The sequence below is a fragment of the Crassostrea angulata genome, chromosome 1 (assembly GCF_025612915.1).
Source record: "Crassostrea angulata isolate pt1a10 chromosome 1, ASM2561291v2, whole genome shotgun sequence".
Classification (NCBI taxonomy): domain Eukaryota; kingdom Metazoa; phylum Mollusca; class Bivalvia; order Ostreida; family Ostreidae; genus Magallana; species Magallana angulata.
Window position 1 is genome coordinate 18829370 of NC_069111.1, and position 15253 is coordinate 18844622.

At 32.2% G+C, this 15253-nt stretch overlaps 1 protein-coding gene across 3 annotated transcripts; it reads right to left on the reverse strand.

The window, feature by feature from the left end:
• Nucleotides 1-276: 276 nt before the first annotated feature.
• LOC128168919 (uncharacterized) lies at nucleotides 277-14719 on the reverse strand. 3 transcript variants are annotated; one of them, XM_052835094.1, is made up of 7 exons: nucleotides 14496-14719; nucleotides 12842-13016; nucleotides 11730-11835; nucleotides 3439-3604; nucleotides 2006-2071; nucleotides 1153-1301; nucleotides 277-989 (listed from the first exon to the last, which is right to left on the reverse strand). In XM_052835094.1, the coding sequence occupies exons 2-7, from the start codon at nucleotides 12946-12948 to the stop codon at nucleotides 984-986; spliced, it is 600 nt and encodes a 199-aa protein (XP_052691054.1). In that variant the 5' UTR covers nucleotides 12949-13016; nucleotides 14496-14719; the 3' UTR covers nucleotides 277-983. The 3 variants fall into 3 exon arrangements, with proteins under 3 accessions (XP_052691054.1, XP_052691045.1, XP_052691061.1); XM_052835085.1 differs by having other exon boundaries at nucleotides 14377-14719; XM_052835101.1 differs by lacking the exon at nucleotides 14496-14719 and adding an exon at nucleotides 14377-14489 and having other exon boundaries at nucleotides 12842-13011.
• Nucleotides 14720-15253: the final 534 nt, after the last annotated feature.

A 15253-nucleotide genomic window follows, 5' to 3' on the forward strand; every position in this document is an offset into this window, starting at 1 on the left:
ATTAATCGTTTTCTTCTGAAGACTTCTTCAATACAAAGCAATCTAAAAGCTTCTGCATCGTTAAATGGTATGGAAGGGCAATACAATTTCTGTTGTTGGTTTTCTTGATTTTGTCGAATATGTTTCTTGAAGTCAATTAAAGTGAATATGGGGTAAAAAGATGACGTCATGAATAGCTGACAAGTGCAGAATTATCAATTCGTACATTACACGACGATTCATAAAAATCCTGGATGATGAAGTAATTTCACAAAATAATACAAGACAATCATGTAGTCCATTGACTGTAATATTGCACACATTTATTGCAAATCATTTTTAACCATGTAATTATCTCATACATTAGGACCGAACACTCACACACACTCTCATCCACCAACCCACACAAGCATGCACACAATATAACAAAGTTTCAACAATAACTTCAATATTGTTTACATGTATACTTGTACATTGTACAAATAATGTTTGAAAGGAAAATATGATAAATCATAAAATTTATAAATATTTTGTTTCACAAATCACAGTGTATTTGTGTATTATTTACATAATGGCCTGATATGTCTTTACGGATCGATGCATCTATTTTACATCTGTTATTTGCCCTAAATTGGTTTTTCAGCATTTTTGATAACTGTGGTTATGTCACGTAAGACATCCTGTGTTTTACCACACACGTTTCAAGGTCGAATCTTTAAACTATTTGGTCTTCTCTGACTTTTTCGCTGCTTCTTTGCTCTTTTTTTTAATAATGCTGCTTCATTTTGTACGAGTGATATACAAGTTTCGCTTCGCTGAACCAGCATTCCACCCTGGGATCCGGGGTACATTGAACATGTATCTTCGGGTTAACAGAACAGATATGATATTATATATTGCAGCCTCTATGCAAAGTAGAAGATGTCCCTTCTTTCCTTAGAAACATCCATTACCATATCACATCTTTTTTGGTGCCATCATTTTGTTTCAGTCGCCCAAATATCTCATAGCTTGAAAAAGAAAAAGACATCTTAAAGTTTTTATCAAAAAATAGAATTAAGTAAGATTTAAAGAAATGAAATTATCCTATAAACCAATCAATCATAATTATACTTCAGGCTGTGGCCACAGATTCATATTTTCACTTCTCAGCTGTGGACAGCATTTACTGACCTGTGATGTTCTGATTGGTCGAGAACTGATGCCAGGGAGCACGGTGATGATGAGAAGATGATTGGCAGGGATCTGGCAGCTCCGACATATCGGACACGTGTGCTTGGAGTTTGATATAAACCATTTCAGAACGCACGCCTTGTGGAAATCTGAAGAAATATACATTTTTACTGTGGTATGATACTTTAAGATTTATTTTCAATAATTTGTCAAATTTTTATAAAATCAAAAAAAAAAATGATATATAAACTTGGTTTTTTTTTTCTTTTCATTTATTAAAGTTCCTTAATCATTAATGCAGATGTGAATGATTGAGCAATTAGTTTGATAGTAAAACTTAGTCAGAGTCTGGTCGATTGAATTAAATACTATTTCATAAATTTATGGCAAGCGACAATCAACGTTCGTTGGATATTTTGTATATAATAATAATGTATGTAGCCATTTTTGTCATTTGATTTAGTGCACAAAGTTAATTGTCAAGAGTAATAAAACTAACTTTGATATTCTATTTTAAGAAAGAATATAAGTTTATCTATTACTTTGCCCATTAGTACCGGATGTTCCAGTGTCTTTGTCTATGATAACACTACAAATCGATTTTGAAATGTATAGTCCAATACATTTTAGAATGACTTTTTAAATAATTTAATCGTACAATTGCTGCAAATTACATAAATAAAAGTAATAAGGAACCATTCTCTGAATACCATGAAGTGATCAAATACGGTGGGATGATCAAATCTATCATATAGCCCTTCAGGCTTTATTGGATTTGATCACCCATGATCGTTCATAATCACTCATAATGCTCAAAAATATGATTCCTTATTCCTAAAATAAATAAACTTACAATGGTCACAGGAAAGCTGGGATACTTGTTCGGTTTTACCGTCGTTGCAAATTGCACATTCAAACTCTGTAATGATAATACTACCTAGTATAACAGTTGTCTCTTCTATACAAAGATAATGATCTAGCTTTGCTCTTCCATACTATAATATACAATTATACATTTATGTTAATATGTTCATATAGCTTGACATTGTACTCCTTGTAACATTATATGCTTTTTGAGAGAATAAATGCATTGAATAGACTGATATCATAACTCAAAGACTTTACACAGTAGTCAGTTGTTTTCTAGTCTATGCTGACCCCCTTGATGGTGTATATATTTATTTTTCGTCATTCACTTCAATAAATGACATGTGTTAATTTCTATATCTGTTTTGTTTTCTCTAATATACTTAACATAAAAAACTAAGTGCAGTTGTCTTGGCTTTAAATAACATAGGAACATAAATAAATTTTTTTTAAATCAATTGAAATTTTTTCAAGAATTCCTTGAAAATATCGCTAGCATATGGAAAAATAAGCGGTGACTATAAATTTACACTCGTATATAACATTATACAATTGGACTGCATCCTTTTCTTTCTCATAATACGACTTCGTCATTTTGCATTTCTACTGAGTTGTGTTCTAAGGAAAGTAACTTCTTACAACCTTTATGACACACTTTTCATGGAAAAATAGTATATAACTCTGTAGTTCTTATTTATCATTATAAAATGTCTAAATATGAAGGGTTATCAGAAATTATAATTTTCCCCTGCGAGTCAAATTAATTTTTTTTTTTTGGCAGCACGCCAACATGTGAAGGATAAAGTTACTCAGAATGTATAAAAGTTCCACTTCTGTGAATTTTGAAAAATCACCGACTGTACATTGTACATTGCATACCCATTCTCTGTTGCTATCATGTACTTTCAAATATCAAGGTCAATGTCCTTAATATAAATTTTAATACAGATGATTGTGGCCATGGAATATTTCTCAAAACTTGCCTAAAATTAATACATATGACAAAGTTTTCTTCACAATGAAAATACTTCAAGTGCGATATTATACTAGTAAAAACATCTATAAAATAAAAAACAATATGAATTTTTTTTCCCAAATTCCCATTTATAAATTTTAGAATGATTCCCATTCTTGATTTGATATTACACATGATGTATATTTCATTATTACAGCGTCTATATTTCATTGAAACAGCGTCAATTTCACACAACAGAGCAGATCTTTGCGTCTGACAACTTTCATGGTCTGAAAATCTATGAATATTAATGAGCTTCTCTTAGCAAATTAAAAGAAAGGAGGTCTATATTTGAAAGTTTGAGCATACTATATAGACAGTAACATTCAACCGAACGTCCAAGCTCTTGTAAACCCAATAAAAACAAAAGAGGTTATTCTAATTAAACAAAGATTAGACTGTACCTGCCGGTATATCCGCTTCCGGTACAGCTTGTAACAAGTCCTCTCTGTATTCCTCCATCTTTGTCAGAATGTTGAGCGGGACAGGACTATACCGAGTGTTGATGTTCGTCTCAGAGGATAGATTCATCGACTCGACGTAAAAACTCGGACTCGCTTCATTTTTTATCTGAAGATAAGAAATCAAATGTAATGTGAGATTACATTTCTATGCAATATCACTATATATAAAATATGATCTGAGTAGATCTTTTTGATCGTTCGTTGTTAGTTCAACAAAGGATCTCTGAATTAAGTATCATTGTGAGATTTCATTTCGGTGCTCATTGTACAATTATATTGTTTGGGAGTTTTGAAGGGAGAGCTTTTATTATTTCAATTGTTTAAGTTTTGTTTGTTTATTTGTTTTTTGGTTTTTTTTTTATTTGTTTTGGTTCTTATTTTTTCTTCTCTTAATTAATGTTACAGTGTACATTCATTGGTCAACCAAGAAAAACCGTATTAGGAATGTTATACATGTAGCTAGCTTAAAATTAGTGCTATTTCAATACCACATGAGTCAGTTGAATTGTTATTATTATAAACGTATAAACTACTCTGTCCTTACAATATGTATGGATTACAATGAATTACTTATTAAAAAACAATATCCATGTATAAATTAATCTAATCCATGTCCCTTTCCTTTTATTGTACAATACGACATAACCCAGCTAAATGCATGATTTGACTAAAACAACATGAACTAAATTTTCATGGTGAGATGTACATTACATAATCACATGTATGTTGTTTGAACAGTAGTGACCTTCCTCAATTAGAAAATTATTATGTATTACATGTAAATTTAATTAATTAAGTTATTACCAAAAAACATTAAACAGGACACACAGAAACTCAACATATAATTAGAATGAATTTGAAATTGTAAAGACTACTAATACTTACCATCTGTCCATTGCAAGCATTGTAATAACAAATTGACATGTTAAAGATAATACCTGCTTATTCCGCAATCAGACACTTCAACCACGGGCACTTGCTTTTGAGATAAAATTCACTTCATTGTATGATTATGATAACACAATGTTTTCGAATTACGTGGAAGAGCCTCTCTTCCGTGAATTAAAATCTCTTACACTTTAATGGTGCTTCAGTGGAAACTCTTCTACGATACAGCATTTGTAGCATGCTTGTCTTTTACTTCTCTCTATAAGCAACGTCCAAACATTGCTCGCCGACTGGAAAAGTCTTAAATTATCGTAAAAAGGAATGGTAGTAAGCATTTTTCCATTGCACTTCATCTTAAAGCGAAAAATGATTGAAATTCACGGAAGGGGTATTTCACGTAATTAAGAATCATATACCGTGTGTTATTATTATCCGATAGGGCGAATTTTACTACAGAAACAAGGTCATGTGGCTTCAACATAAGCGTACATGTACAATTTATGTTAAAAAATTTGGATCTATATAACCAACTGTTCAGTCAGAAATGACGTATAAAGACTATCTTATAATTCAAGTAATATCACTTTTGTTTACATGAAGCTCTCTCTCTCTCTCTCTCTCTCTCTCTCTCTCTCTCTCTCTCTGTATATATATATATAAAAAAATTATATATATATATATATATATATATATATATATATATATATATATATATATATATATATATATATATATATATGATCACGTGACCAACCCGTATTTATATCCCGATATACATCCAAAAATGATACCTAATTTCTTATATTCACATTTGTTGCAAATTATGACAATAACAATGCTCCATACTTTCTCTAAGAAAGCCGCTTCGGTTAAGATGACGTAACAAAAAATAGTACAACAATTTTGCAAACATTTGATGATAAAAAATATGACACTACTTTTGACAAGACGACACTTTTTTATTATAATAAAGGGAAACAGAAAAGAAAATTCACTTGTACAATCATATTGAAAAAAACGATTGAAGCTTGGCGGAATAGAAGGGCCTACCACTTCGTTGAAGTTGCAGAGCGGTTAGAAATTTGAAAACAAAGCGATTGAATGTTGCGTTAGAGTCTACTTAGGCATTGTTAGGTGAAACTCTATCGCAGAATCAGATTCAAGAGAGTAATGAGCGTAATGATTTCCTCCGACATTATAGAGGAAAGCGATTTTAACTTCGAAGTTTTTTTTTACGGAACAAATCGGACAGAAAAGCACAAGGAGTTAAATTTGACCATGATCCGTGAATGGACTAAACAAGAAAGGTCTGTGATATTGCGTTTGCAATTTTGATCGAGGCTTGTAATAAAGTCAGAAATGAATTTTAACTGAATTAACTCCTTTGACAAAATTGCGATTGTAATTTTCAAGAACGCCTCGTTACTATATCGATCCATAAACATTATTCTGTTCACAGGCCTAACGTGTTATCTAACATGAATCATTTATCCTCCCTGTATCTATTAATGTTATATTTTTTAAGAAAATGAATGAATAAAACTTCGTATAACAAAATACAGATACGTTCATTTTTTATGCCTAAATTATATATGTTTTCATTACGATATCTAATAGGTGTGTCAGCACAAGTCGGTTAGTTTGAGCACATAGAAAAAGTAATGACCTAGATTATTCATGCGCTACTTTGACCTCTTGACCCGTAATGATGTTATGCAGGAAAAACAGCGGATTGCGCAAACCGTTATACATGTATAACGGAAAACATTTGCAAGTGTATCATGTATATGCATTTATCTACAAGTATAATTTATTTACATTATTGACTTCCGGTCCAAGGCCATTCAAAATAGGTACCATGAGATTTCTAAAATACCTTTTCATCATGCATTCTTTCTTGACAAAAAAGTGAAATGATAAAGATTTTGGGAACAGAGCTAGAAAGAATAAAAACAATATATTACGACTTAAGGGCTACTATTACTTTTGCTATTTAGATACATTTGCAGCAACCGGTAGCATACAATAAATATGAGAATATAAATTGTTACGTTTCAAGCTGTATTAACCGAACAGTCTATTACTTGAGTGTAAATAGGGTCACCATAGTCTTTAATATTTGATACTAGACTTTGACCCGTGCGTGTACGGGTTCATATTGTATAATCATGATATCGGACATTTACAAAATACATCGACACAGCGTATCGTTGACATTTACATCACCAAGCTTTAAGCCTACAATAATGCTATTTATTTCAATACACTCTGCTTAGTTAGAATAATATAACTGTGTCTCGGGACAGGCCTTCACCACAGTTAAAATGCATCCCATAAACCCGTAAAGTTGCAAAAAAATTGCAGAATCGCTCCGAAACGATTTTTGAGAAAATTAATGCAGCTGCATTGAAAATAACAGTCGTAAATACCTTTGATCTAAAAATTTAATTCATATATTGAATGAAGAATTTAACACTTTTTCACCGACGTTTCTCTTTCGATTCGAATTTACACACCATGCAATCGCAACTTCTCGGGCCTTTCCGGTGTAACGAAGAATATTGACCCGGGTTGAAAATTGACCCGGGGGTCATTTTTCAACGTTAAATATTGACCCGGGGGGTCATTTTTCAACGTTGAAAATTGAGACCAAAATCGTGAAATTTATACCCGGGGTCATTTTTCAACGGTATGAGAAAGATTTTTCTAAACTCTGATGACCTCGACCCGTTGAAAATTGATCCTGTTGAGAATTGACCCAAACCTCAGAGTTTTGATCTGAACTGGAACTTACTCTACACGGTTTAAATGTACAATCATGCACATATTTGAAAGTTTCAGTTTTAAAATGTACATACTGTCGATACATATGCGTACGTGGCTAATTTCTTTTAGGCTGATATGTCCAATTAATCATTTAGTTTTTAGATTGAAAATATGATATCCATTTATTATTACAATACTATGTAAATAAAGCTAAGAAGATGACCGTGTGCTTCGGAATGGAGCAGGCGAGTAGGGCTAGCATACTTTTTACATAGGTGACATGGTTTTCATTCCCTCATGTGACAGAATTTAAAGTGTAAACTTGTCACAATCTCTGATAAATATATCTAACAAACATTGCCCGTTGTCGTCACTTTTAAGGCAATTCAACAGAGCTCTATTCGACAGGCACCTGACATTGTATATTTTTCTAATAATTGAAAATATATAACCTCTATACTGCTTTATTGGGTAAAGGGTATATATGTTTATATCAAGACAAAAGGATATAATGTCAGATACCTATGCTTAATTTGAAGAAGTCAGAATATTTCACTGACAAAATAATAAATGAATGTTTGTCATATTTTTATCCTTTTTAATGTATACTGGGTTTTTTTTTTATACGTATATATACAGCAGATACATATTTATACATGTTTTTAATTTTTTCGACTTAAAAATAATTTTTCATAAACTTGTATGATTAACTTTATTGAAGCACCATCCAATTTTCTGCATATACAGTCATAGTTCTTCTTAAAAATGCAATTTAATTCTATTATTTTGAGTTTTCAATTCTATTATTTACCTATAAATTAGAAACACAGGCAACTAACGCAATATATTTTCTCAAAATTAAAAACATATACCCTCTACAGCAAAAATGGTATCAATTTAAAAAAAAAAGTAGGTTTGCATCTAAATATACAGTCGGAGGATGGTTGATCTAATTATATTATTGGTATATACATGAAAAGGTACTGTGGTTTCACCAGTATTCGTTGAATACCAATTTTCGTGGATTTCGTTGTTTAGTTGATCCACGAAATTAAATGCAGGCACGTAGCATCAAGGGGGGCCACTTTTTCTTGCAGCAACAATTTTTTAAAAATTTACATATAAAAAATTGAATTATCATGGAGTTGCCCCCCCCCCCCCTCCACTTTTTTGGGAGTATGTAAATATGAAAATAATATGAAATATGAAAATAAGGAAATGAGGAATGAAATAGAAGATATATACTACGCCAGCCCCCCCCCCTACCCACACCCCTGTGACTTGAAACTGTGATTTTTACATTATCCACGAAAATTGATGCCCTTGAATATTAATGAAACCACAGTATGCGAAAAGTATACAACTGGTTGATATGTTGTTTGGAGCAGCTGTATCAAGGAAAAATCCGAATTGCTTAAACATGTACGAATTGAAACAACCAGGACAGTGACAGGGATCAGAGTTAATTCTTCTAAACCAATTTCATATAGTGAGCTTAATTTGGAAACCTTGCAATCTCGAAGGGATAACCATAAACTAATTATATTCTACAAGAATATAACTGGTTTAGCACCACAAGATATGTTAGATTGAATTCAATCATATATTTTCTTACTGAACATGCATATAATCATATATCAAATTAGCTTTCTTACTATCTACCACTATATACTTAATACAATAGCTTTGCTCCGTCCACATGTAAATTATGGAACAATCTTCATGCAGAAAAGAAAATTTCATCAACTCTATCTTTCTTTTAAGTCAAAACTTAAAACACAAAATATACCTAGAGCTTACAAACCTTCAGTTAAGACAATAGGAAATATTATTTTACGTCAATTACGGAATAAAGCTAGTAAAGCTTACTTATTTAAGGATTTTTTTTCTGATGTGAGTCGATGTTTATACTGTGGGTCTGAATCTGAAGGAAATGTGATTTTTCCCCTGGATATCCAAGATACACTCAACAAAGAGACGAACTTTTTAAACAACTTATTGACATTAGTGTACCATTTTATATGAACTATATACTTTATGGTAGTTCTGATTTTTCATATAGATAAAATTGTAAAATTGTTTCCCATGTTTATACTTATATTAGATCTCCAAAGCGTTTTTGATTCTCTTAAGGTACACTGTGTAAACCTATTTAAGTATTATACCAGTCCTGTATATTTACTTAATATACAGTTCCCTTTTATTTATTGTTCTTTTCAAATGAGCTGGATCATGAAAATCTCATTTCTGCAGGTATAAATGAAGGTGATATGTTTGTTAATATAGGTGTGAGTGAACATGTCTACCAACAATATGTCATACAATCATATATGAAAAATATTCAGATAATTATTTAATATTCAAGTACCTCATGTCTTATATACACATAATATACACATTAAACACGTTTAAATTAAATTAATAATATAGGTGGCTGTGATAGAAGGGCAATCATCTACTCCAACGCTGCTGTATGATCCTCTACTACTTATTTCTATTCAAAAAATGCAATTTACCAATTTATTGACAAAAACAATTACTGTTAGTAAATTTATGATATTTTTGTGACCAAAGCAATTTAGAAACTTTAAAGCAAAATTCTATTGTCATCCTGTACAAAAATTAGGTTGCTAACTTGCTACAGATTCGATCATGAAGCAGAATTGCTAATGCCAAGAAAAATTAGCGATTTGATGATATTTAGTTACATCAGAAGTTATTCTAACGGAACAAATAAAACACCAACAATCGGCTTTCAAGATATAGTTACTACAGCATTGTTCATGAAAGAGTACAATCATGTTAGCATTTCATCATTTTGTAAACTGTTATTGGCTGGATGGGTGTGAATACAAAATCCAGATAGTCACAGTTTTAACAAACTGAGTGGGTGCAAACACAAAAATCTCAATATGACATACTGTATTTTTTTTTATTTACACCCTCTCAGAAAATTTACAATGAACAATATCAAAGTTTCAATTTACAGGGTGAACGTAAAACCAAAATTAATTAATATAACGTATTGTAATTTTTTAAAATCATTTATATTTGTACACTTCTCCAGCAAAGTTAAAAAAAGAGTTTTAGTGAATTGAAGCTTTTAACGTGTAATTATGTATACTAATATTATAAAAAAAACCCATATATTTCTTTAAAAATATATAGATATCACACAAAACAACAATTATACGCGAAAAGTTTATTATGAATGAAATAGTTATTACATGTACATATTTAAAGGGATACTATGTAAATTCAAAAAATAATTATATAAGTCTCATTTTAATCACCCCCCCCCCTTGAAAATGTAAATCTAAAGAATAAATATATAAAAACTGATAATTTTTAATTAAATAAACTCAAGTTATAATATTGATTCGTTAATTTGTGCTATTTTGCTGTTGAATTTTGAACCGGTTTCATGATCAAAATTCCACGATGCGGGTCAATTTTCAACGGATTAGGGTCTTTATTCAACACCTTTGGTCTCAATATTCAACGTGGAAAAATGAACCCCGGGTCAATTTTCAACCCGGGTCAAAATTCTTCGTTACACCGGCAAGCTCGGAAAAACACCTCGAATGTATTACCTAGGCGTCCATGACAACCCCCCTTTTTGTAAAACTTGATATAAATAGAACACATTTTAAGATCTGTTGAGATGTGAGTTATTACTTCATTAAAGTAAACGATATACACTAAAATATAACACAGAAGCGGCATACAAGACTGTCTAGCCGATACTTATTTTAATGGGAAGCGACTCCATTTTGTATAAAATTCTAACATCCGGTGATGTTAATACATTCGAGGTGTTTTTCCGAGCTTGCCGGAAAGGCCCGAGAAGTTGCGATTGCACACCATGTTGACATTCGGAACTCTCGGGATTTTTTATATTCATTGCACAGAGTTAGAGTTATCTCCCGTATTTCCTTTGATGAACAGAATATATGACAAATTTTCAATGAAAATTTATCACGTATTTGTAATATCGTTTCTGAGTTTATCAATGCAAATGTGATATTGTGGAAACAAAAAGTAAAGGGCCCTCCGTGATTTAGCGTGAATGTAATGCGCATGCGCAAGATTGTACAATCCAAATAATGCATATGATCTCCGGATTTTTTAAAGGAATTTTCGTTGATTATTTACATGTATTAGCGAAGCTTGATTAAGAAAAAAAAAACTTGGTAATCTTCAAGTACCAATAATATTTACATGTAAAATATATAAGCCAAAAGACAATACTCTTCCGATTTCTTGGTATGAAAGCCCAAAAAATCGACTCTATTATTTAAATATAGTAGTATAGATACATGTTGTTGGTTTGGCATGGACTAGAATGGCGCCTTGTTATTGGATATTCGTTAATGCGTCATGTGTATAATGTCTATAGGTTAGAAAAAATTAACAACTACAAAAGTTAAACACGCCGCAAAGTCCTTTTCATCTTTTATGTATTCGTATACTTATATTTCAGATTTTGGTCCTCGATAAATCAAACCCCTATGATTGGCTGTCTACGAAAATCTGTCAAACTGTTAAAGCTAAAAAAAAGTGTAAATATATAATACCTTTTGTCTGTAGCAGTGACAGAACGTCATCAGCAGAGAAGCAATGACCAGACAAATCGTAGCTGTTTCCAGCAAAACACACGTGTATCCATAGCAACACCCTCCTCTAAAAAACAAACATAAAATGTTTCCTAAAATATCAAAATGAATTCAATTAATAAATGCCTGTCATAAATTTGATAATTTTTTTTCAAAGATAATGGTACTTTTTCAAAATCATAATTTCAAATTTATTATTTCCTTCTCTGCTAATATCAAAAGTTGCAGAATAAAAATTAATTAAATTTTAATTAAATTGATTATTAAAAACTTTTACCCAGATCGTCTTTGTCTTGATTCTCGTTTAAATCATTTGAATTCAATCTGCAATGCGTGTCTACTTTCATTTCCCTCAAGAGAGATTTGTTACGATATATTTAAAGTCGTTGGCAACAAAAACCTTACAAAACCAGGAAACATTAAAACAAAACATTACTCGGCAACAGATGGATCTGGCCTCTGCTTAAAGGCACTTTTAATAACGTCTTTGCACATATCTACAACGACACATGTTATTTATTAAATGTCGTGGCCTTTGCGATGACTTGGCGTGGCAGTCACTCACCCATTCCTGACCCCAGCTACTGTGAAAGCCTGGCATTTTGTTTTTCTCCCGGCATTGAATATATACACACACACACACAAGACATTTAAAGATAACTTGATTTTTCTAGTGTTTTAAATTCCTTTAAGGCCATTTTATGGACATACTCGTAATTACCGGTCATCATCCTTTGTAAGGATTACATAGTGTTATCGCAGCCTTCCAACATTACCGAAACTGTAAATATTTTTATTTCTATTAAAGGTATTTAAAATTAAATGCCATCCATTTGATAATCAAAGCGTTACATATTAAATAAAATCTTATCTGATTTCAATTAAGCGTTTTTTTACAACTGTCAATCAAAAAGTCACAGACCAAGAGGACGGGGCGAAGTGGTACCCAAAACGATGAATTCGAATTCAAAATTGTTTCAGAATCTTCTTTCAAAAGCTTCAAGCTATACAAAATTGCTCGCAATATGAATCTTACTCAGGTAGAGTACGTTACTTTAAGGTCATATACTTACACTCCAATCAGGCACACAGATGCAAAAGATGCAGAGCACACCACAGTTGCAACAGCAATGATCCAAAATGCGCACGCAACCACATTGTATCGAAATCTATCCGCCATTCCAATATCGATACGATGACTTTAATCCAGGCACCAGGGATAGAACTGGTTCATATTTACACACTGCACTGGTAAAAGACGAAAAGAAAAGTGACAGTTTGGTAGCACAGGTGAAAAAAAGCCATCAAGAATATGTCAAAGCTTTCTCAAACCATTGCCGTTTGTCTATTTGACAAGATGTGCCTAAAAATATTCATCGGTGCTCCAATGGTGCAAGTTTCAGGTCAAGTTTGACAAAGCATATCTGTGTGACAATGCATGTTTTATTAATGCATGTGCTTATGTTAATTAATACAGTGTTTTGGTTTGGGGTTTTTTTTTGTTGCTTGATATGGCATTGCATAATTATAATATTTCATTATTTTCATAATCTTAATTGAGGGATCATGCAAAAGTTTAATTTTCCAAAAGAAAAAGTATTTAATTTACTGAATTCTTATTTAAAATAATGGGTTTTTATTATTATTGGCATATTATTCATGTAAATAAGTTACAGTTATTAATACATCTTTCTTTCTTGTTTTGTTTTCATTTTATTTGTTTTTTGTCTTTGATTGCTAATGAAGCTTGAAAAATAATGTCCTCGAAATAACAAGAAAAACCTTGACGTTCGCTAAATGAAGACTGTCACATCATTTAATTCTAAGTGATATTCAGAAACTATGATCCACACATTTCTCTCACAGGACAGGACCGACCCCCACCTCCACCCCTCCCCCTACCCAAGTATAGAACCCCGAGACTTCACTTTTATTTTTATAAATTTTTCAAAGGACTTAAGGTATTACACAAAATTACCTAAAATTTTTGAATAAAAATCAGAATAATTATTATATATATATAGAGTATCTATATTTGGGGTGGGGGTGACAGCGGGGGAGGGGGGGGGGGGTCGGTCCTCACCTCAATGCACCTAGCTGTGATTTCCCTCGGGTTATGTTTATGTAGGGTAACCTACATTCATATAATAGCAAGGCCAAGATTATCACTAATGAATTACCATGTAATTCATAAAAAAAGACAGGCGGCCACTCATCACCAACTATCAAGCCAAAATATACTGCGGCTTACACAATTTATCAAAGGACTGAAAGTATCCAAAGAAAATAATCTTATGCTTCTAATCTTCATTTGATAAAATTTAATGATATACTGTAGAAATAATTATTTGACCCTTTCTTACGAAGTACATGTACAACATGTCACGTAAGAATTCATTATTCAAATTGCATAAATATTTCTCAATGATTGACGGCTATTCATTCTATTCACTAAGGGTTTATTCGACGATGTAGACATTTTGATATGCTCCAGGCTGCTACCAAATACCGATGAACTAATTCAATGCAGAAATCAGACATCATGACTCTAAGTACATTGTATATTGCATTACAGATGACATAAATTATTCTAAGTATCAAAACGTACCTGTTGGATTTTTTTTCACTTGTCCATTCGCGCCTTTAATTCTAGTGAACTGGTATGTAGGTCACAAATGCGGGGAGATATTGCCTTGGGGGACAGTCCAATATTGACATTCTACTTACCTCTCTCAGGTGGACTGTACATAAACACCACAGCAATTTAATTCAGAAATCAGGTCAAATGCGAGTCCTAATGTTGTTGTTTTCTATTGATACTTTTTTTTGGTGACCCCCGTGGTACTTCGTGTCGAGCTGCCCAGCAGCGGACTAATCCCCGGAGTGGACAGGTGTGCGTGGGGGAAATTTATGAGTCGATGTAATTCACTAACAGAAAAATGGTGTTCCATATATATCCAGTCTTAAAGGAGAACGGAGCTGTCAAAATGACATTTATATAGCACTTCAATGTATCCTAAAAGTGGAGGTTTATCTGTAGTCGGAGAGGCAATAAAAGGGACCGTGTAATTTACATTTACTGCAATGGGTTATTTTGGTGGGGTGTAGTTTTGAATTTACTTGATTTTGTTTTCATTTATTTTAAAAATTGTCCGTATGAAAAATGAATTATTTTAACTATAACTGTGAGATAAATGTGTGCTGGGTTTTTTTTCCCGAGACGGGCGGGGGATGCTAGTATTTTACCAGTAGAATGCAACTTACATAATCATTGATAGTACATACATGTACTCTTCCCCATCATTGAATTAAAAAAAAATACCAAAAATTTTAAAACAATTAGCAGTAAAAAGATTTGACAGTTAGTCCGGCCCATTTTCATTAGGAAACATGTTAATATTTTAATAAAACAAGTTTACATTTACCTGTAAGACCTCCCCCCCCCCCCCCCCCCAGCCATGCACGCCCTCCACGAATAATTATTT